The following is a 22702-nucleotide window of genomic DNA, read 5'->3' on the forward strand; positions in this document are numbered from 1 at the left end:
TGAGATACTTTTTACATCTTTACATGTGTCAATGGAAACATACTAAATTGGTATAATTTAATTGGGTCAGAATGCCCTATGAGTAATATGAACAATATTCATTGAGAGTCGGTTAGAAGATACCGAAGGACATCACAGTTCTGTTGCAAGGGATGGCCAACAACATACATTCAGAACGCATCAAAGACTGTCTTTTAGTGCTAAGTTGTTAATGTTAGATTAAGATGAAGGTGGTTAATGAAGGGTTCAGTAGAGACTTAAGGAGACATTGTGAATGGCAATAGGACCTGTGAGCCTGTGGAGGATGAATGAGGAAGCACAGTTGAGTAGTGATGATGGGAAAAACGCTCCACTAGAGTGTCTGCTGAAAATAAAGTGAACACAAAGCATAGATGAAGGCTTAGCATCTCTGCTGAAGGCAGAAGGTAAAAGAACATCTGCCAAAATCTAGCAGCTGTCCATGGTGCTCACCACCATGTAAATTCACCTCATTTAGAGTGTGGAAGAAGAAAGTGTTCTCAGTGGTGGTGCTGCATCAAGCCTATAAACACCGGTCCTTATGTGGATTAGTGTTGGAGCCTAATTAAAGGTGGACCCTCCAAGGTCATTCCCACCAGTGTATCTTTTTTGTATGACATGTTAAATGGCACACATTTGGTGGCAGACAATTCATAAGATTTGGAGTACATTGGTTGTGTGATTTCAAGAGCCTGACTCCTGCATTGGGGTTCTATTTTCCAGGATCACATAAGAGACAGGTCATCTGGCATGGCGCAGACCTAATTATCTGTGCTTTTTTCCTGAACCAGCTCCAGTAATACATACAGAAATTGTTCCAAGGGGATAATGACTTCCATTAGATCTGTAGATTTGGAGACCTGGCTACCCCTGAATTCATATACTCACAGCTCCATCATCTAGGCGAGAATGGAGAGTTCCAGATTATATATGATGACAATGCATTTTTTTCTTTCTTTGCATAGCAAGTTAACATGGACATCCAATATATGTATTGTTAGTTTATTTTTACTTCATAAAGTGCAATGTTTTAGGAACTACTTGTTGTTTTTCAACAAGATTAAACATACATTGGCTGGTTCATTTTAATAAACATGCATAAGCTGCTTCAAATTCATGGGTTTATAAGCATAACATTTATCACACTACAAAAATATGCACCCTTTAGTTAGGATTACATCACACTTCAAAAGTTCACAGTGACTTACGGCGTTTTGATAACTACTGATCAGTCTGTTTGATGATGCAATGATGACGCATGCCTACTTTGTGAAAAGACAGAGTAGGCGCTCCAGTGTGCAGTCAGTGATTATGCTGTTGGCTCTGAGAAAACTGAAGACTTATATAAGAGAATAGCAGACCTTCAGGCAGAGCTAGAGCTAATTTAAAATGTATTCATGTTATCAATTCACAAAACTATGTAGAAAAACAACATATTGACCTATGGTTTGGCACAGCATCGCGCTTTTCACCCACATGTGTTTGTCTTGACTTTTGAAGGAAGAAATTCTGCTTTGTGTTTGATTTACTCAGGACAGGTGTGCGAGGTGCACCTTGAATTCATAGTCAGGGAAATTAGAAAATGAACATATGCACTTAATTTTTGGGATAAGGTGCTGAGCTACAAAAGTTGAAAACTCGTAGGACTTTGTGAAAATGTAAGCTTTTTACTATTGTCCTCTACTGAGGGTAAGACGTGACAGAAATACAAAGTAAGCCCATGTTATTAAACGAGTGTGTTACTATGCGTTTTCCTATTTTCTGCACACCACATGCTTCCTACCATCTTTCAAATGATGCCTACATAGCGGATTTACCAATGGGCATCATTTAGGTGTTGCCAGAGGTTCTCAGCTGTGACCCCTGGCTCGCCACCTGTGATCCCTGACACTGCCTTTAGGACCCCTGGCCTCAGAGGTGGCAAATCGGTGCCAGGAACACAGGAGAATCTCATCCTAATAAACATTAGCTGGGGTTCCACTTTCTTTGTTTTCTGTCAATTTTTTATTACACTAATAGTGAATATGAATTGACTTCCATAGATTTACTTCCAGTCACTGAGAATGAGCTTCCCTGAGAAGACAGACATAAAAGCATAATCTATTATATATTTTTTTCTACCTTGGAAAGGCGAAAGTCAGAGTTTGCCAAGCGGGAACTGGAGTCTGTGATCTTCAGATGACACGCAGACCTTAGCAGTGAACGTTTAACACTCTATAAACTAAATGGAATATTTTTTTATCACTGCTAGCCCCTACCCTCCTAGGAGTGAAGTATAGGTGATTGCTATTGCCATATACACTATGAAAGGGAGTCTTCTGCATTTAAGTAGATATCAGACTGTTGTAGTATTCCCCTGCAACAATAAATGTGAACGTTTTTGTAACATAAGTCCTGTAACTAATAGTTACTGTTTATTGTTGCGTACCAAACAGCGATCAGTCTTACATCATGGATTGAGCACTACCCTGATCTGGAAGAGATTGTTATCAAGTGGCATTCATCAGGTGTTAGAGGCTAGAATGTCACCCGCTGTCTTTCACGACCACTATTTTATGAATGGCGTCTGTCAAAAAAACGGGATAATTACATTGACTAAACCATGCCATGTAGAGCACATCTGTTTTCAGCTTATCCCACTGTTTCTATTAATGTTTTCAAGAATTAAGTGCATATTAATAGTGTTTGAATTGGGCAGGACCTGAGGGGCAGGACGTGCCCATACTTTTTTAATTTAAGAGAAACTGTTTCCTTACTTTTTGTGAAAAGACAACTGTCCCAAGACGGTTAATTCTTCAACTCAAATGCATCACCTGAAGTGTAAGGCAATGAGTCTCCTGCCCCGTGAACTCGAACGAGGGGCAAATAGTTAAACATTACGCATGTCATTTTTAGCCAAGCATTTGATTCCGCCCTCCATGCTCACTCACCCCCAACCCCCACTGTGCATAGCATCACAGTTCTCATTCTTTTCTAAAGCACTTGGACCACTGCATATTACATAAGAGTATTTATACATTTAAATCCTAAAGTGCATTTTTGAAACCTATAATTATTACTCCATAGCAGCGAGTCCACATTTTACCATACGACAAAGAATGGATGTCAAAGTTCCCACATTTAGTATCTGGGACCCGCAGGTTATCAAACATCGCTTGGGCTCACATTTGTTTTATAGGGATTCAATGAGGAAAGCCACGACCAATCACAGAAGAGATAAAAGTGTCAGTGTAACTGAAAAGTACAGCTCTGGCTCCTAAACTGGCTTTTGGTATTCCTTCATCTCATTTCCCAGCAGCATTTCTACCAGGAAGTGTTCTTCCAAAACTGTCTCTCCACATTTTGTGGAAAGCTCCTAAAGTCTGAGATTGAACTTTCTTTTCCTAGAAATGGAGTGCGCATTTGTCGCATCCTCATTCGTATCTAATGCGCCTTGCCAAAGCGCTGGACTCCATCTTTGATTTGTAAACTTCATCGAACAGTCGGTTCTGTTTAGATGAAAAGTGGTTTTTCCAGTCCCCAACAGCTCCTGTAAGAGTAAATAAAATAAAACAAGCAGTGTGAGTTGCCTCTGCAGTCAACAGAACAGTCAATTTAATTCTTGGTGATCAGATCGAAGGCGTCAGAATACATTCATCACATGCCTCTGTATTTCTTTCAACACTGCAGCTCAGGTGTGTTGTCTATATTTCTTGATATTCCCATTGCTTCATATTTTCTCATCAAGCAGAATTGCAAACACGGCGGTATAATTCAGGAAAACGAGTCACTAAAACCTGCCTGAGTATTGGCAACTTAAACAGTAGCACCAGAACAATGGATCAGGGGCCTGCATAACGGGGATCTTATTACCAAGGTGTATGTTTCATGGTATTCATGGGTTATTACTGGCCGAAATGGTAGCATAAATTCACATTACTGCAAAGCGTAAAATTAGTCAATCTAAAAGTAGATTTTATTAAAAGCAAAAGGAATTTTCGCGAGTCATATTGTATTATTTTAGTTTGTAGCAGGCTAGCAAACCCCATTATTTTCAATAATATATAACAGTGACCTCAATACACTTATATAAGAAGCACATTTGCTTATGATCCCTTTAGCTAATGCAATAAAAAAGCTGAGCCTAGTGGCAATTTTGGCTGCATAAGAGAAGTGTATAATCAGGAGACAACTCAGTTTGTAAAGTGTACTTCAAAAAACACAAAGGGCCTGATTTAGAACTCGGCAGATGGGTTACCTTGTCACAACCATGACAGATATCCCGTCTGCCGAAATCTAAATCCTATCATCTTCAATGGAATTTAGATTTCGGCCGACAGGATAGCTGCCACCGTTGTGATGGAGTATCCTGTCCGCAGAGGACTAAATCAGGCCCATTGGGCCTGATTTTAGATCTTGTCGGTGTTACAGCCAAGCCGCATCTGCAGCGGACCCCGGAAGACCATCAACTCAACGGTGTTCTGACTGCCATATTTTGATGTTACAGCTCTGAAAGCGGAGGACTGTCAACGGATTGCTGATGGAGGGATACAGTGGCGGGACCCAATTAACTTCATACAATGGTAGTGGCTTTGGAATAGAGATAACTGACACACACACACACACACAGTCTACATGGTGGGCCATACTGCCTTGTACATAATGACCATCATAGTCTCTAGTTCTGCTAACTCACCTTTCCTGAATATGAGTTTCCTGTTGGAAGTGAGCGCACACACTGTGTGGTTCGGGTCGTGGTTTTCCTTCTCAACGTTGTTTTTCATCTCGTTGAAAGAAGACATCCTTGAAACTTCATTTATTTCTTGGTCACTAATACTTAAACCAAGGAAACTGCAGATTTTCTGAATTGATTTAGGAAGATTCTGAAAATCAAATAAGAGGAATAACTATCAGTCACCAGAATCACAGAAAGGAGGAAACACTTTACCTGCTACCGAGTACTAGCAACATACTTGGATCATATGGGATGCTAATGTTGCAGAAGAATGTTTTGTAACTACAAACTTAGACATGATTGCTATTATAAACAACTTTTCCTAAAATGTATGCCTACTAACATAGTAGAACGCCTTATGCTAGGTTTCTAAATAGTTACACTACAAACACTTAGGTGTCATTCCGACCCTGGCGATTTCAAACCGCCAGGGCCGGGGACCATGGAAGCACCGCCAACAGGCTGGCGGTGCTTCCAGGGCCATTCTGACTGCGGCGGTAAAGCCGCGGTCAGAAAAGGTGAACCGCCGATTTACCCCACGCCCAGGGAATCCTCCATGGCGGCGCTGCTTGCAGCACCGCCATGGGGATTCCGACCCCCTTCCCGCCATCCTGTTCCTGGCGGTTTTTACCGCCAGGAACAGGATGGCGGGAACGGGTGTCGTGGGGCCCCTGGGGGCCCCTGCACTGCCCATTCCACTGGCATGGGCAGTGCAGGGGCCCCCTAACAGGGCCCCATGAAGATTTTCAGTGTCTGCTTTGCAGACACTGAAAATCGCGACGGGTGTCACTGCACCCGTCGCACCCCTGCAAATCCGCCGGCTCCATTCGGAGCCGGCTTCCTCTTTGCAGGGGCTTTCCCGCTGGGCCGGCGGGCGATCTTTTGGAGATCGCCCGCCGGCCCAGCGGGAAAGTTAGAATGACCCCCGCGGTCATTTGACCGCGGTGCGGTCTTTGGGCGGATTCCGCCCGGCGGGCAGAGCCCGCCGCCCTCCGCGGTCGGAATGACCCCCTTAGTCTGATTAACTGGCAACTTTCTTAGAATCATACAATTTATGTTTGTGAGGTGACAAAACTGTGAGCAAAATTCAGGACTCCAAGATCCAAGGTCTGCAATTTAGCCACTAGACTTCAACCCTTCCCCATCCACATAAACCACATCTGCACCACTAATGGTCTCCCACTTGTTTGCTTGATAGAAGAGCCAAGGGGTGCTGTTGCAGTGGGACAATAGACATTCCACTGAATCTTTTTAATTACGATTTTGATGTTGTAGGGGCACTTAGAGCAACCATGTATGTACTGGACTTTTATTTATTTAAATAGTAGATAACTATCTTCCAAGCTCATAGTCGTCCACCTCATAAATAGTAGACAAGCTGCTGGAAGCCCTTAGATTTTGGTGCTCTAAGAATAGTCGTAATTGACATGATGAAAAGGAGAAAGGCAATATCATTATTAATCAATGTGCATGCAATGTCAGTGAGTTGATGATGAAGTATTTTACATCTGCCCGTTCAGAACTACTCTATGTATTACATTCAGGATAGTTAAATATGAATATATTTTGACTATTTTGGTAATGGCGTTTTGAGTATTTTTTCAGATGAGTCATAGAATCGCTCGTTCTTACCTTCTTCATTGACTCGTAATATAAAATTAGGATTGTTCCATCATTTTTGTGCTCTTCCCATCCCAGGATATGGTCAAACCAAGACCCACATACAACTGTAAAGCAAAAATGTGTTACAGTCAATGGATACACATTCCCAGAAAATGTTATCTTTTCATTTAAGCAAAATGAAAGACATACTTTGGCATAAACACTTCAAACTGGAGGATCAAATCTATGCAAATCATCTCACATCTGAAATTGGGAGTTTTTACATCAGAGATCTCTGTCTATTCCTCCACTCTAGTTCACATAGACAACATATTACAGAGAGAAGACATTAAATACTCGTTGATGGAGGAACAGGGTGGGCATAGTGACACCAATAAGCTGAGAGACCTCCACGCGTTCGGGCAGGGAGCACAGCTTCCTCCATGGGCATAGGAAGGACCAGTTTGAAGGAAGTGTCACTGTGTTTTTGCACCTCATGTAGGAGTAAAAATAAAATCATGTAGTCCCAGGTCCATAATTATATGAGCTCTGGTGTGTTGAGCTATTCGTACAGAAAGTAACTGTTTATTCCTTGTGCGCATTACACAATCCCCGCTTTAACGTTCTTGCTGGAACTGGGTAAGGATATTTGGATGAAATCCTTTTCTGTGCACTACTCGTCCTTCCTCTGCCCGTTTTCATTGTTGCCTCCCTCTACATAGCTATGCTGCATCTGTCCGGTTTCATAGCATCACGTATATAGACGATGTTCTATACGCCGCAGCTCATATTTGCTGAAGCGTGCCTCCGTATTTCTATTATATAACGAGGATGTGGTTAAATTCCTCTCATGTTTCATTTCTATTTGATGTACCACCTACATGCTCATACTAACCATTAATGTTCTGTTTTGATCTTAAAATTCTCAATAAAAACTTTTTTAACAAAAAAGGGAGATTTCATATGTATTAACTTCTTTGCCTCTAGGGTTTGTGGTCACTCTCCTTTAGTGAGACTTTGCTCATGACCTTATGGGTGTGTAAAAATTAATGCACGTTGCATAGCATATGCAAGCGCAATCTCACTATATGAAGCAGGCCATCTGTAATATGTTATTTTACGTTTGTGGGCTCATTTTGAACAAGTAGGTTGGAAAATGCTTTTAAAAATCTGACTTTTATTGACAGTGCTTGGTAGAATATATCAAATGTAAATCACATTAGAACATTTGTCAGTGAGCTAACAGCTATTTTCAGCTGACACAAACCTCTTAAACATATCTGCATTGCTTAATACAGGTATGTATTTTGGCGACAAAACATTCTTCGTGCCAGTCTATAGACATAACTACTTACTGGGACTAATTTGTGCTGGGGTCTGCAGACGGAGCAGCTGGAAAACAATTTGGGGTTCCAGTTCTTATTTTGTGTCTGTAGGCTTTGACCCAATCCAAGACAAAGGAAAGAATAAAAACGAAAGAAGAGAGATAGAAAACAGGGAGAAAACCGGAATTTAATACAGCCTGCAAGAGAGTGAAAATGGACAAGAAGTATAGGGTGGTGGAGGCAGTGGAATCTAGATGGGCAACCTAGGTTTTGGGCAACCTCTGAATACGACGATGATGGTGGCAATCTCCAATGAAAGCTTTTCAACTTCTACACGTATGCATTTTTCTTTACAAATTAAAAACTAATTCTTCACTATATTTAGCCCACCACCTCAAATTCAGAAAGCAATATTAGTACTACTTTTCTGCAATTCGCCAAACGTGGTGAGGTTTTTCCAGTCAGTGAAAGTATGGGCAGGTGAGGTTTGTCCTTGGAGGGGCCCCCTGAGCCCAGGGACTGCAACGGCCATGCCACGCCCCTGATGTCATTATTTTACTGTAGCTGTGACAGTGCACTCACAGTACACCCACCATTTGGAACTCGATCAAGCATTAACAGCACCAAGGACACGTGGGACGTTCTATAAAATGGCTAAATAAACAAATGAGTACGGCAGATCTTGTAGTAGAGTGCGCCCCCCTATCCCCCTTCCCTTCCAGGCACGGTCTTCCTGTTTTTCCGTAAAAGGAGCTCCTTAAAAAATCAGACACATCACTATAGTATCCGCTCACAAGATATTGGTGCGTGTACTTAGAAAAGTATAAAGAGAACAACTGTTGGAAAAACCATACCAAAGACCCATCAACGCAATCTAATCTGCTTCTTCGATGAATCTGGGGGAAAGGCTACACTCACACTCTAAGGGGCAAAGTTCAGGGTGACATAGCAGTCTAAAAGCAAAGTATACGGAAGATCACAAACCACACGGCCTCAGCTGAGCCTTCATAGTCACTTCAAAAGACGTTATTACAATAGCTCAGCCGAGCAACAGTGTAAAGCTTTCTGCTGAAGTTGAAACATCGAAAGCACCTCACAGGTGCACATTGTGGCTGAAAAAGATCTTGCAAGTGGAAACACGCTGGTTCCTCGAAACAGCAGCTCGTGGCACTAGATAATCATACTGGAACTCGTTTTTATAATGCTACATTTGTTATCGAAGTGAGACAATGTTAAATGGCTTCGAGCCTCAGGGACTCGTGCACAAGTCGGGCCACAAGTCACAAATCACGTGATCATCGTGTAACAGTCGAATGGGTGAGGTTACACAGTAAACACTGCTGTGGGCTGTACTGGGTTTGCAGGAATGCCAGGTGATATTACTGCTGCCGTAGCCAGGGAAAGGGTGGTGTGCAGCTGATGTGCAGAATCACTGGGCTATAAGAAATCATTAGCACTGCTTCAGAAGCACAGAAACCAGAGGACCAGCAGCAGCAAAGAAGCCTGGCTACAATGGAAAAAAACAAAACGGAAAGAACAGCTCACAGTTCTGTGAAAAACTCACTTTTTGTCTGTTCTCCTTATTGTGTCCACTTTCTGTGGTATGTGGTGACTGTGCTAGGCCAGTGCCCTCCTAGACTGTCAGTGTGACAAGAAGCAGTAGGAGAATGGAGCATAACGAAATGTTCAGTTATGTACAATAGTGTGCTGTCTTGCACCGTTGTATGTCCTCTACTGTCTGTACAGCGTGCCTCTGCACTGCAGGCTACGTGATTGCACGATAGCTGCTCAGGCTGCACGTGGCCTTTCAATCTATATTTTTCTATCATGCTCAAAATTACAATGCGAGTATCAACATTTGCTGAAGGAGTTCTGACCACAACTCCACGACCATGACAACTAGAATGGGTACCAGTGGTGCTTCCTACAGCCAGCTGCCTTCCTCCTGCAAGAGTGTTTCCGGTCTACTAGTCAACGTGACACGTAAGGTCAACCTCCCCAAAGCGTCTATCACCCAGAAAAGTCTAAATGTTCTAGGGTTAGATCCCTTTGCTACAAAGGCTCTTCTGCTGCACCCCTTTTGGAACGTGGCTGTAGGAAGTTCTGAAGAGTAATGAAGGCCAACCTGTTCTGCTCTGCGTATGAATCCGGAACGCTAGACTAATTAATGTATTGTTTTTCTCCTACCACATCTGCTCCTTCTCTTCTGCGTTCGACACCTTAGTCCTCTGAAGTACTACCCTGGTAGCCAGACTGTCATTCAAAACTATGCATTATAAAATAAACTAAGTATTATTAGACTCGAGTTTATGTTCTAGTTTTCGAATTTACTACAGTCAATCCAGTCTTACGAACTTTGGAAATTCTCTTTTGGTCAACATGAGCCTCTAGGCAGTCTAGGAATGGTATGAGTTAAGAGGTGCATCCGAGCATGCCCTTTCCCCTTAATTTTTTAAGTCAAGTACGGGAGCGCTCTGATGTGTTGTAATCTATCTGTGGGCTTTTAATCACACCCACCTCACACCCATCACCATTACTAGTTCATGGGCTTGCCTTTCAAACATCCTTTGCCTTCATTGGTAAATGCTTTACATTTTTCCCCCCTTGGTGCAGTTTTGTTACTGCCTTGGCCATCAACCCTGGTACATGGATAATTGCATGTTTACCGATATGATTGACTGTGAGCAAACTTCTTTTTCCTTTTGTGTCTCTCCTTTGTGCTTATGCTCATGGCGGCCGTGGCGCCTTGAATTGGCTTGCTTATGTCAACTGTTTTACTTTTCATTTTCAATTTATGTGACAAGTAAAGTCCAGTTCAGAATTTACAACGCAAATAGCACTAACTCGAGCAAACGCGAGACCCATTGCAGTGCAAATGCTTGTCTTACAATGAGTTCTGTGCGTAAAGTAAATGGTTGGTTTGGAAATAATTATATTATGCATTTTCTGTGATCTTTACAATCTGTGTTTTTGTAGTGTGTTTCCTGATTTTACTACAGTCAGAACTGTTGCACTTTATGGTAATTTAGATTAAATGTCTAAGTGTGTTTTCAGGAATTTGAATACATAAATTACTATTTAAATGGTGATAAGAAGGTAATTTGAGTCACACTCATAAAGTCAATGAGTTGTAAGCACTAGAAGCATTAATTCCAACAGAGAAGTTCCTTCTACATTGTGCCTGTGTTGGGTTGAGATAAGGACCATCAATAAAGTTGAGCAACCTAGTCTACCAATACAATCATGTTCTCAGGAGTGCATATCCTGTTTTAGTGACACATTAAAACAGTATCCCCGTGACACTTGAACACAGAATAAGGAAACGGGCTGAAAGATGGATCTGTGGGCAGAGGGCCAGCTTTGTGAACTGCATAGCAAGCTCCTGAATCAAGAAAGGGCTGCTTCAGCCACTCATCTTGCTGAGGTCGCCTGAACACGTACCATTGTATCATGTAATAAAAAGCCTCCCATTCAAGCACCTATTTATAGTTCAGTATGTGATGCTCACTACGTAGATGTGTATTATAATTATTAATGTTTGAAAAGCTAAAACCATTGCATGTTTTTGAATAAAGTTGCCATGATTCTTTCTGATGGACAGAGACATGTAGGGGACGAAACTACATAACCATATAGATATTGGTCATCTACTGATTGTTTTGTGGGCTGCCCTAAACAGGTGTGTGCAGGCACTCACTCTACCTGTGTAGTCAGCTGTGCTGTCTTTAGTTATTGTACCCTACGGTGGATGGACTCGCAATCAGCAAACAGGATTTCAGTGTTTTGTATGAATCTGCACAAGTACATTCTCACATTCATGAGAACTTTGGATACAGATTTTTTTTTTTTTGTATTGATTTTATAATTTCTCCAATACAGTGAACAACCGTGCATCATACATTGAGCAACTAGAGGTGATCAGCGGTACCTCTAATAGTTGACTTTTCATCTCCCCAGGCTTGCAACAATCAAGTAGAAAGGTGACAGTCATCCACTCATCCTCCCACTGGCCACACCCTGAGTCAACCATAAGTCATTTAGGGCCAGATGTAGCAAAGGGTTTTTCCCATTCTGTGCCAATGGGAAAATGTGCTCGTACATATGGCCCTTAATTCTGCCCAGTAGATTCCTGCCTATAATCACGATGCGGCCAGTGGTCAAGTCTTTCCTGGCTTGTGTTTCCCTACAGACACTGCATTTCTCAAGTACCCCAAATTCTCAGAAATGTCTTCATACAGCCCCTCCCTTTGTATATCTCTTTTTCCAACAATTTACAGTGCTCCATTTGAGTTTCTCATGTATCATATTTGGGAGGGTATTTATGTCCCGGCTTTTGTGCTATGTCATGTTTGGCTGTTATGCATCTGATTATAATTAGTTTTTGCTGACTTTTTGTGACACCCAGAGGTTCCCAAATACCGAACAAGTCAGTCCATGACTTCAAGTCCAAGGGGACTCCAATGGCACCCTCCAGTGATTTGCGCACTTTCTCCCAGAAATGACTCAGCTTGGGACATTTCCACAATGTATGCAGTAATATACCTTCCAATCCGCATTCTCTCCAGCACCGTCGGTTGTCTGCTCTACCTACTTTATGCAGTCATAGCCTTGTGTAATTTGTCCTGTGAAGTATCTTAATTTGTATTAGGCGTAGCTTGTTTTTATTTTGACTGCGCTGGTGGATCCCAGTGCGGTCATCCAGACCTCTTCATCTAGGTCCCCCTACGTCTCGTCTCCATCATTCTTGTAGGCATGCCAAAGCGCTCTGAGATTTTCATACCGGGTCAAAATGTGAGTGAGAATAGTTTTTTTTTTATTCGCTCATCTAACAGTCTATTCCCAAGGAGGGAGTGTTCCTGCGTAACCTTGTTTTGTGGTATGGGTTCCTGCAGTGTATGTCTCAACTGACATTTATTTGAATACCTATTATGACCCATTCAAACAAGAGCATATACTCTTTTGAGCCTATGTATTGAGAGTTTAGATTAAAAACATATTTAATGTTTGTGCTTTGGAAATTAGAAGAAAATTTGAGGTGATGATATCCAAACAGAGGATTTTAACTGACTAGGGATAACATTGTCAGCATTTCAGTTTTAACAGTACAGAGTAAAACTATATACATATTGAAAACTTGCACTGGTGAAAAAACAGTAAGTCCATAATGGAGCATTTATTATTTGCAAATACGATAAAAGAGTTAATCTTATTGTACATTTCAACTGTGAAAGCTGGGGCTATGTCAAAGACAATTTATGTTCTCTTTTATTAGATTTGAAAAGAGTGCAAATTCTACTTCCACTGTTTTAATGGGTTCTTCATGTAGAAGGGCATTTATGTTAAAACCTTAAAGAGACTAGTACTATAAATTATAACCAATACTGCACATATCCTGTGGCGTAACAAAGGCTCCGCAGCCCCTGCAACGCTGGGGGCCCCAAGCTCCAGGGGACCTTTCAGCACAGTACTCTGGCCTGAGAGCTCAGCGTGAGTCCGAAGGGGGGCCCCATCAAATTTCGTTACGCCACTGCACTGATCGGACAGGGAATATTCTTGGAATTGCAAAAGACAAATCTTCTTCAATTATTATATGACCAGTTTTATGAGACCTCATAGAAAAGTCTGACCCTTACCGTCGCAGAATTTCAAAAAGCAACTCTGCAGTGTGTGGGCCTCAATAACCTTCCTCCATAAACTCTACCACTGAGCAACCAAATAGCTTTCCTTGCGTTTCAGTTGCCAAAACTAAGTTTTCACTTACGGTTAAACTCCAAAGTTGGATGGCTTCCTATTTTTTGTGCATAACCAGGCTGTAAAGAACAATGAAGATGGGGAGCAAGACAGGAAGCTGACAAGGCGGGGGAGCATTCTGCTACACAGACAGCAGCTTTAGAGAGGGGAGGCAAAGGAAAGGGCCAAAGGACTAACTGAAAGCATATGAGATGCGAGAGGGTTCGTGATTGGACAGCTGGCTTGGGCATTGAGATGGCATAATGGAATATGACCAAACAGGAGGCAAGAAATGTCAATATGCAAATTGCCTATCTCTGTGATGGTACCGCAATCCACAGCTAATGGTAGGTTAGGGTGCACTGTTGACAGTTAAAAGTGCATTGTAAGTGAACGAGATTCTCGGTTGTGTATTTGAGAGACATTATAGGCATCGTTAATCCCATTAAAAGCCACGACCTTTAGTTTATTTACACACCAGACTTCGTTATGTATAAACATAACTGGTGAAATGTGAGGGATAAAGATCTCAGTAGAGGAAAACCAATAAAGATGGTGAATCTGACTTGTTAGGGTGCATATGATGTATCCTTGCTTCCCACTAGACTGGAAAGATGACCAGATAATCAGCTACAGGCCTCATTAATTACGCCAACAACCTATCGCAATTGGCGTGAAAACCTAACATTGTCGATTCCCACAACTCATGTTTCTGCCTGCAACGTAAACATCCAATTGGTTAAAAGCTTTGAATGAATTAAAATACATTGCTTGTATAGACTTGTTTACCTTCTCCCTGCATGAACATGTTGAAGTAAGCAGGCCATGCTTCAATGGTTGGCAGGTTTGGGTTGTCTCTGTAGTAATGATATAGCGAAACTGCTGTGTCCTTTGGATTTCGCACAATGTAGATTGACTATAGGAAGGAAGAAATACTGTCAGTGGCGGCAAAATGTGATCAACTCTGAAAAATATCTGCCTGTCAATGATTCATACAAATGTTAACAGTGCACATTTCTTTATTTCCTCATCTTGCTAATACGTGTTCTATGTTGTTGCTCCCATCTGGTGCAGAGAGAAATTAAACATCAGATTAGAAATATTTTGTATGATTTGTTTCACTAAACGCTATAGTTAGTACGCTTTTATGGCGATCCGCCCAAGATAAAGAGTGTCTAACTGAATATAATTTCAACATCAGTGCATTGAGCCATAGATGAATTAAAATATTATTTACAGAGATACATTGAAATATATCAAGTTCTTTCAGAATTATTGAGATAATGAGAAGTGTTCCATTTTTCTAGATATGGAGGGAATGTAATCTAGCAGTATGTATTCCACATTTAGTCAATGTATTTTGTTTAGCACTGTCAATATTTTTACTTTATATTTGGAAAAATAATTCTTACCTTGCATTTTTTTGCTTTCAGGTCATGTGGCAACATGTTGTAGCTCAAATGCGTAGGGATAATTCTTCTGGAAGGCAAATTTTTCATTTCTTCTAGTTTAGAAAGTTCCCCAAACTCAAGAGGGGATGTCAGGGTCACCTTGGAGTCATACAGATTCTTAATAATTTCTGCCAGCCAGTGGGTTCCTAGAACATATTAAACATTTAGAACCTTTCCCTAGACGTCCCTCAATCATTTGATGATACTATCAAAACCAATACAATGATCTGGTTAATTAATGAGAAAATATCTAATGTGACAAGATCATTGAATATAATATTGAAGAATGCCAAGTTCATTTCTCTATAATAGTGAGGAATTTCTATTCAACCTTTCACATTTGCAGACCATTTATGGACAAAAGAAATTTCTAAAACATAAAAGTGTTCATTTGCAAGGTGTCTTTGACTTAGGTCCTGCTTACGGCTCTGGCGGTCCCACCATGGGACCTCCCAAGATGCCAAGTGGATGCCACCACCAGGGCGGTGGCGTTCCCTCCCCGAGCATTTTATAATGTTCCCTCTAGGCTGGCCAGCGGGAACATCGTATTATGTGTTCCTGCTGGGCTGACCGACGGGAACAGTGTTACGGTATTGGTCTTGGCTCCCTTAAGGGAGCCAAGGCCAAAATTGTAGCACTCCAGCATCCTGTCGTACCCCTGCGGTACTGTCTGCATCATTCTAGGATCATAATGTGGCGGTCGGACCCTAGTGTCTGAAGTAAATGCTCAAGAACCTTTGTTCCTGACTACTTTCCATTCACAGATTCCTGGTGACTTCTATGTTAGCCTATTTGATTTAACCATACTGAACAATGCAGCAGGCTCTTTAATGTACCTGTGTACTCTTTCTAAAGGACCTGCTCTGGAAAATCTCTAGCATATGTTCCATGAGCGTGTTGTGATATACATTGAAATCCACTGACATGTGCAGATTTTTCTTTTTTCACCTGGAAAACCAAAAGTGACATGCAAGGGCATTCTTTATGGGAACAAATGCTTCTTTCCAAATGGGACCCTATGAATGCTTAGGGTCTGCTGCAGTGTGTCTTAACTCTGAGTGACTTTGTAATGCTGAAACACTACCTGAGCCCAAGTCAACCCCAGCAGTTGTGTTCCAATGTGTACATTCTCTTGTCCTTCAATATCCTAACACTTGAAAATTAAAATGTATTTTTATATATCAGTTGCATTTACTGACCTAAATAACCACATACAATAATTTGAATGAGAAAATCAAAATAAACCAATGGCAAGGTATTGTCAATTTTTGGTGCTTTGGGGCAAGTAAAGAATAATCTTCCACCAGGTTCTGGGTTACGGATGAACATGTGTATATACAAATATCTTCACCTGCCTAGAACAAATGTCAATGTATAGATGTGCCTATTGCACCCACATAATGACATGGAAAGTCAAATCTGGTGTAGAAAACTTAAGTGCCTCCTTTCATCCAGGCTATGACGAGCATACACTATTGGTAGTAAAGTGTACAACAAGGATTACTACACCAAATATAAATTCTGAGGATAACCTTTTCAAAATTTATAAACTATTTCATTTACAGCCAAAGGCATGGGCACATATTATTAATAAAATACAATAGATTGGAGTCCAAGAATTGTGCCACATCAAGAGAAAACTTCAATGTACCACTAAACGAACTCTGAAAAATATCCTGTTTGTCAAAATGAAATATTTCGAATGCAATGCAAGCAACTGGAAAGTTGTAAAATGCGGATTTACCTGACTTCGGGTAAGAAACGAGGAGCAGGTCGTCTTCTCTCGCCTGGAAGGTATCGAGTGACCTCAGGAGGTCAGTAGACGACCTTGTCGTGAAGGGGATACCATTGAACATGTGAATAAGGTTTGGGTGGCTTGACATTGTTGCTAGTGTGGTAAGGTCTTAGAGTATCACTGGAGTTAAGGTGACTTCTCAGTCAGTGATACACTAGCATCAGTGCCCAGGAGAGAGAGACTGAGGCACAGTCGGAGGGCTTCTTTTATACCCTTAACTCCCAGCCACAACATTCCAGTCAAACCTTATCGGGAACTTTATGGCATGCCCCGGGTGCCTGACGCTGACCCAGAGAGCGTGATATCGGCACGGCCCAAAGAAAAAAAGATCTCTTTCAGACCTTCCTTTCATCAGCATTGCCTAACACGTACCTCTTATCTCATTTAAATAAGATTAGTGTGGTGTAGCTGCAATAACCTCCTTCCGTGAGCCACGATTTTCTACAGCCCCGAGCCTAACAACTGTATTTGTCTAAAGAAAATTAATTTGGCAACTAATGAAGCTCAAGAGTAATGGCGCTGAGACTTTTGGAATTTCCTGGCAAAACTCACATCACATCTCGAGTGACGATGATCATAACAGATCGAGATTATGGACGGCAGCTGCTGATATGCCACATAAACGCAATGTCACACTAACTGAAAGTGACATATGCATAAACTTGCGTTAGAACAAAGGGCTCGCTGTTCACTTCAAGGTGAAATCCTAAACGGTTTGCGAGGCTTACAAATCTGAGATCGTATGTGCTGCAGTTCTCCATGTAAATGTTTTATGCTTTCTCTCATCTGCTTGGAATCCTTCGCCATGTCTCAAATTACGATCGTTACACATGATTTATTAAGAGGATGTGTCCTAACGGCCTGCGTCCTCCACTGTGGAACTGAGGAAGCAGCTTCGACTCTCGGCATCTGCTCGACATGCTGTGGTTGATTCTGGGCACATCTCTTAATGTCCCCGTGCCTTAAAAATAAATCTGCCCTTGTGTAATGTAACTGGTGCTCGGGTAAAGCGCTGCCAAACCTTCATGTCGAGTTCGCGCTATTACAACAATTGCAAGAAAACCCAATGCTGGCCTCATTGAGGTCTCTAAAATGTCTCATCTTTTGAAGGTGTCCCATGGGTCGAAATTACCCAGTTGGAAGTAACCCACAAACGATTTTAACAACTACAAAAGGAAGCGCAAACCATGCCTTTGCTCTCTAAATATATCTATGTAGCAGCATCACTTCAGGCTCCTCTTCTTTGGGGTCTATTTAAGAGGGCAGGCAGCATCTCTGGCGGACAGGACGCTGCAATCGGCTTCTCTGTTTGTCCCTTCTCGACTCCACCTGTCTGAGATGTGTCTCGATTCCCACCGCCCTCTGCCTCACTGCCTCACTTCTCCACTTTATTGGGTCGTCTTGAGGAAGGGTTGACTTTGCTTGGGGTACCAAAGACTTTCCCTGGAAAATAACTCCTTCCTGCCATGGGTCTAGACCTCGCCTCCCTAAACCCACAGGTGTACATCTAATTGTATTCACTTATTTTTAGGTCTCGGCTCTAGACGGCGCGCATGCGCTGTCTCAAACCGAGACATGTTGTATCCAGTTTGGGGGTCCAGCCCACCTACAGGGTAGCAATTGGGCTCCAGCGTCACTCACCCATTGTTTTTTACCATTTGTCCTGGGTGTGCATTTGTCATGGCTTTTGCTTTCTTGAGCCCTCCCTGAGCCACCGACCAACTACTGTTTAAACACAGTGGTCACCATTTATGTCCTCTGTTCGGGAACTACTTTAGATTTCCATCTGGAGCACTTAAGAGGAGTGCTTGTGGTTCACCGAGTGCTCGCGGTTCACCAAGTGTTATCTGGTCACATTTGCAGTGCATTAAACAATTCAGAGCAAATGTGCTGTTTTCTGAGAGCGCCTTTTTTCTTGTTTAATTATGCTTGTGCATTAACAAACTACTGAATCACTTTTAACATGCCCATCCAAGCTGCAGCAAGCTTAACTTATAACCTAATAAATGGGGAAAGAAGATTCAGAACTATTTCTCACCCACCTGATTCATAAGGGAGCAGATGTTTCAAATCGTGGCAAACCATTTCCTCACTCTTTCAAGACTCAAGCAGGTGTTTTTGGTTGAGACCCTTTTCATTATTCAGAATGCTACCCTCCGATTTAAAAGGGAATTGAGGCAGTCAGTTTAACGTTGAATCAGTTTTCTAATCAAGAGCAGAAAACCAACAAGGTCTGGGCTTCTTTCACTGCGTTACAACTATGTCCCAACCCAACTATTATCAGTTTCAACCAAGAAACACTGGATCAATAAGAAACACATTAACATTCAAAGATGTAAATACATCTATACATTTCTTCGATCTAAGAATGATTCACAGCTTATGAAGACATGAAACAAGCGTACACCTTTTATGAGGTTATGGTTTGCTGGGTTTAGAACTAGTCACCAATAGCTGATACAAATGATAATTCCTCAATAACCTGATAACTGAGCGAGGATCACCACCCTTCTAATGGTGTTCAGTTAGGATCGGATGAGTCTTGTGTATTACGTCTGCAATTCTAAGCATCTTCTAACATTCTTCTTTATTACCAGAACTAGAAGCAAAGTCCTCATGCTGCTTTAGCACACCTCTCTCTGGTACTTACGCCATTCCATCCTCTGAGTTTTACTGTCTGGCTGGTGTCAATTGTTCTCACTCAGCTCACCCTTCTCACCCTCCTCTGAAGATTCTGAATCTCTGTGTCTTGTGCCTTTCTGAGTGATCCTCAAAGTACTAACCATTGGGTCTTCAGCAGTATGCTTTAAAGTAGGAATGTTAAATAGACCATTTGTGATGAAAATAAGTTTAGCAAAATCATTTAGGGCCAAAACACAAGCACCGTGGCACTGAACATCAGCATCAGAGTACACAGAGGCCAAGTACCAGAAACAATAGGGTTCAGAAAAAGTACAAAAAATCATGTGACCATATAGAAAAAATGGATTTGCTATGGTGAGCCACCATACAGTCTCTTTACCTGCACTTCAGAAATTTCTCTTACGTAAAGTAGTGACATATCTCTTTTTGATCCTTATTTATTTTAATCCTGTAAAATAATTAACACAGATTCCACATTTTAAAAGCTCATCATAAAAGCATCAAGTGCACTTTCATAACCTGTTCATCTCAGTATTTGTTGCATGTCAAATATTTCCATTCTTATGCTACTTTGCTTGTTGGCCCCATACAATCATTACTCTTGTCATGTTTTATGATGTTTTATGGGCCCGGACACAAAGAGCACCTGTGGGTGTAGACTGTTGAGAAACTTCTTGCACAAATAAACAAAAATATATCATATATTAATATAAACACCTTAATACGTTTACAAACACATTTAGGGAAAAATATATCACAGCTCAAAGACAATCCATCAATTTTAAAAATATACAAAACTTAATTTAATGGCATCTATGTTAGACCTGACAGCATTAGGGTGGTCACCTCCAATGTTTTGCCTGCCTCCCTCCATTTTTAGGGTTGAGCCTGCATTGCAAGCGCTTGCGCATGTGTATTGCTTGCGAGACGCTTTAGTAGTTAGAAAAGGACTCGGAGATCCGTCGATGTCAAGTCAGTGTCTTTCATTGGCTCGTGGGCTTGCCTTTTAAATTCTGCTTGCTTTCATTAGTGGAAGGCATGCATACATCATGTCTTTTCCGGTGGTTAGCCCTCCTCAAGCGCAACGACCTAGTACTGAAAACATGGGAGGCTTGCTGTTTTCCGTCTGGTTTGTGGACTACTTTTAATCTTTTTTAGCAGCGCAATCTTGCTTGGCAAAAGTCGAGCGATGTGCATGACATCGACCCTGTTACATAGTTAATTGCACTTTTGCCGGTTACGTAGATAATTGCACTTTTGCTGATAGATTTCACTACAAGTGAACAGTAGCAGCACGATTGTGCTCTTTTGTTCCATTTAACGTGGCAAGAAAAGTCCGGTTGGGAGTTTACAACTGCTAATAGCTCTAACTAGGAGAAATGTGAGACCCGTTGCATTGCAAATGCTTGTTCTGACACTGTTTTTGCCGGCTTTAGGACTCTGCACACTGCTAATCAGTGCTAAAGTGCATATGCTCTCTCCCTAAAACATGGTGACATTGGTTCATGCCCAATTGGCATATGTATCTTCTTGTAAGTCCCTAATAAAGTGCACTACATGTGCCTAGGGCTTTTAGATTCAATGCTACTAGTGGGCCTGCAGAGCTGGTTGTACCACCCACATAAGTAGCCCCTTAACCATGTCTCAGGCTGCCATTGCAGGGTCTGTGTGTGCAGTCTCATTGCTACTTTGACTTGGCATGTAAAAGTACTTGCCAAGCCTTACACTACCCTTTTTCTACATGTAAGTCACACCTAAGGTAGGCCCTAGGTAACCCATAGGGCAGGGTGCTGTGTAGGTAAAAGGCAGGACATATACCTGTGTGTTTTATATGTCCTGGTAGCGGAAAACTCCTAACTTCATTTTCCACTGCTGTGAGGCCTGCTCCTTTAGGCTAACATTATGGCTACCCTCACATAATGTTTGAGTGGTAGATTCTGATAAGAAAGGAGTATACAGGTCATATTTAGTATGGTCAGGACGGTAATACAAAATCCTTCTGACTGGTGAGGTTGGATTTTATATTACTACTTTAGAAATGCCATGTTTAGAAAGTGAGCATTTCTCTGCTCCAAACATCCTTCTGTGCCTTACAGCCTGTCTCCAATCCACTCTGGGCTGGGCTGGTTGACAGCCCCCTTGTGCATTTCACCCAGACAATCACAAACACAGGATGCTCAGTCACACTTGAACACATCTGCATACTGAATGGGTCTTCCTGGGCTGGAAGGGTGGAGGGCCTGACACTTACATTTCAAAGGCTAGTGGCCTGCCCTCACACAAAGGACTGCCATACCCCCTACTGGGACCCTGGCAGACAGACTTGTACGGAAAGGGGACCTTGTGCACTTCAAAACCACTCTTTGAAGTCTACCCCACTCCAAAGGCACTTTTGGGTATATAAACTGGGTCCCTGACCCTACCAACTCAGACACTTCCTGGGACAGATACTCTGAACCAGAACCTGCAACCTGCCAGGAGGAGCTGACTGGCTGCCCAAAGGACTCACCTGGACTGCTTTGCTATGAAGGACTGCTGCCTTGCTGTGGCCCTGCTGCCTTGCTGGCCTCTGGCTCTGTTGAGAAGTGCTCTCCAAGGGCTTGGATTGAGCTTGCCTCCTGTTTCCTGAAGTCTCAGGGCCAAAAAGACTTAGGCCCTCATTATGAACTTGGCGGGCCGAACCGCCATATAATGAACAGGGTGACGGCAGCCAGCGGCAGGTGTCACCCACCGCCAGGCTCTCGCCGTCAGGCAGCCTGTCGGCGGGATGCAGTTTACATGGGCTGTGCAGGGGCCCCGGTGCAGAGCCCCGTCGCGCATGTCACTGCCCGATTTTCGGGCAGTGATCTGCGCGACGGGTGCAACTGCACCTGCCACACAGAGGCATTGACGGCGGCTCCATGTGAAGCCGCCGTCAATATCCCAGCCGAGGCTTTCTGAGAGCCGGCGGGCGGAAACAATGTTTCCACCTGCCGGCTCTCAGAAATGTTCATAATGTGACCAGCAGGGTTCCGGGGTCGCTGCCAGTCAGTGTTTTGACCGCCAGCATGAACACGGCGGTTGTTTCCACCGTGTTCATAATGACCCCCATATCTCTGCAAAGGAACACCATGTGCGGTGGAAGTCAATGCACAGCCTGCCAGAATCGACGCATAGCCTGCCTTGCATGAAAGAATCACTGCATCGCCGAAATGGAACGACGCAGCCCGGCTCCCCAAGTGGAGATCTACGCAGAACCAGCATTGCGACTGGAACTTCAACGTCCAGCCCACTGGATCAACACATCACCAAGCCGGCACGACACAGACCACCTTCCTGCGGAAAGAATCGACGCAGCCCCTGCTGTGTGACAGAAACTCTGACGCATTGCCCACCGGATCGACGTAGCACCTGTGACTTCATCCTCCACGCCTAGGATTTCCAT

The 22702-nt window shown here is 42.6% G+C and overlaps 1 protein-coding gene across 1 annotated transcript; it reads right to left on the bottom strand.

The window, feature by feature from the left end:
• Positions 1–1004: 1004 nt before the first annotated feature.
• Positions 1005–16793, bottom strand: LOC138287761 (sulfotransferase 6B1-like). The gene is made up of 6 exons (XM_069228548.1): positions 16585–16793; positions 14802–14986; positions 14179–14305; positions 6365–6459; positions 4694–4880; positions 1005–3547 (listed from the first exon to the last, which is right to left on the bottom strand). Exons 1-6 carry the CDS (start codon positions 16721–16723, stop codon positions 3432–3434), a joined length of 849 nt encoding a protein of 282 aa, XP_069084649.1. The 5' UTR covers positions 16724–16793; the 3' UTR covers positions 1005–3431.
• Positions 16794–22702: the final 5909 nt, after the last annotated feature.

Source organism: Pleurodeles waltl, chromosome 4_1, assembly GCF_031143425.1.
Source record: "Pleurodeles waltl isolate 20211129_DDA chromosome 4_1, aPleWal1.hap1.20221129, whole genome shotgun sequence".
NCBI lineage: Eukaryota > Metazoa > Chordata > Amphibia > Caudata > Salamandridae > Pleurodeles > Pleurodeles waltl.

Bases quoted from the DNA above. Each gene is read 5' to 3' on its own strand.
- LOC138287761 (XM_069228548.1), bottom strand. From the start codon at position 16,723: ATGTCAAGCCACCCAAACCTTATTCACATGTTCAATGGTATCCCCTTC. The intron at 14,987-16,584 runs GTAAATCCGCAT...AATATGTTCTAG, and splicing joins CGTTTCTTACCCGAAGTCAG to GAACCCACTGGCTGGCAGAA. The intron at 14,306-14,801 runs GTAAGAATTATT...TCCTTCCTATAG, and splicing joins TGAAAGCAAAAAAATGCAAG to TCAATCTACATTGTGCGAAA.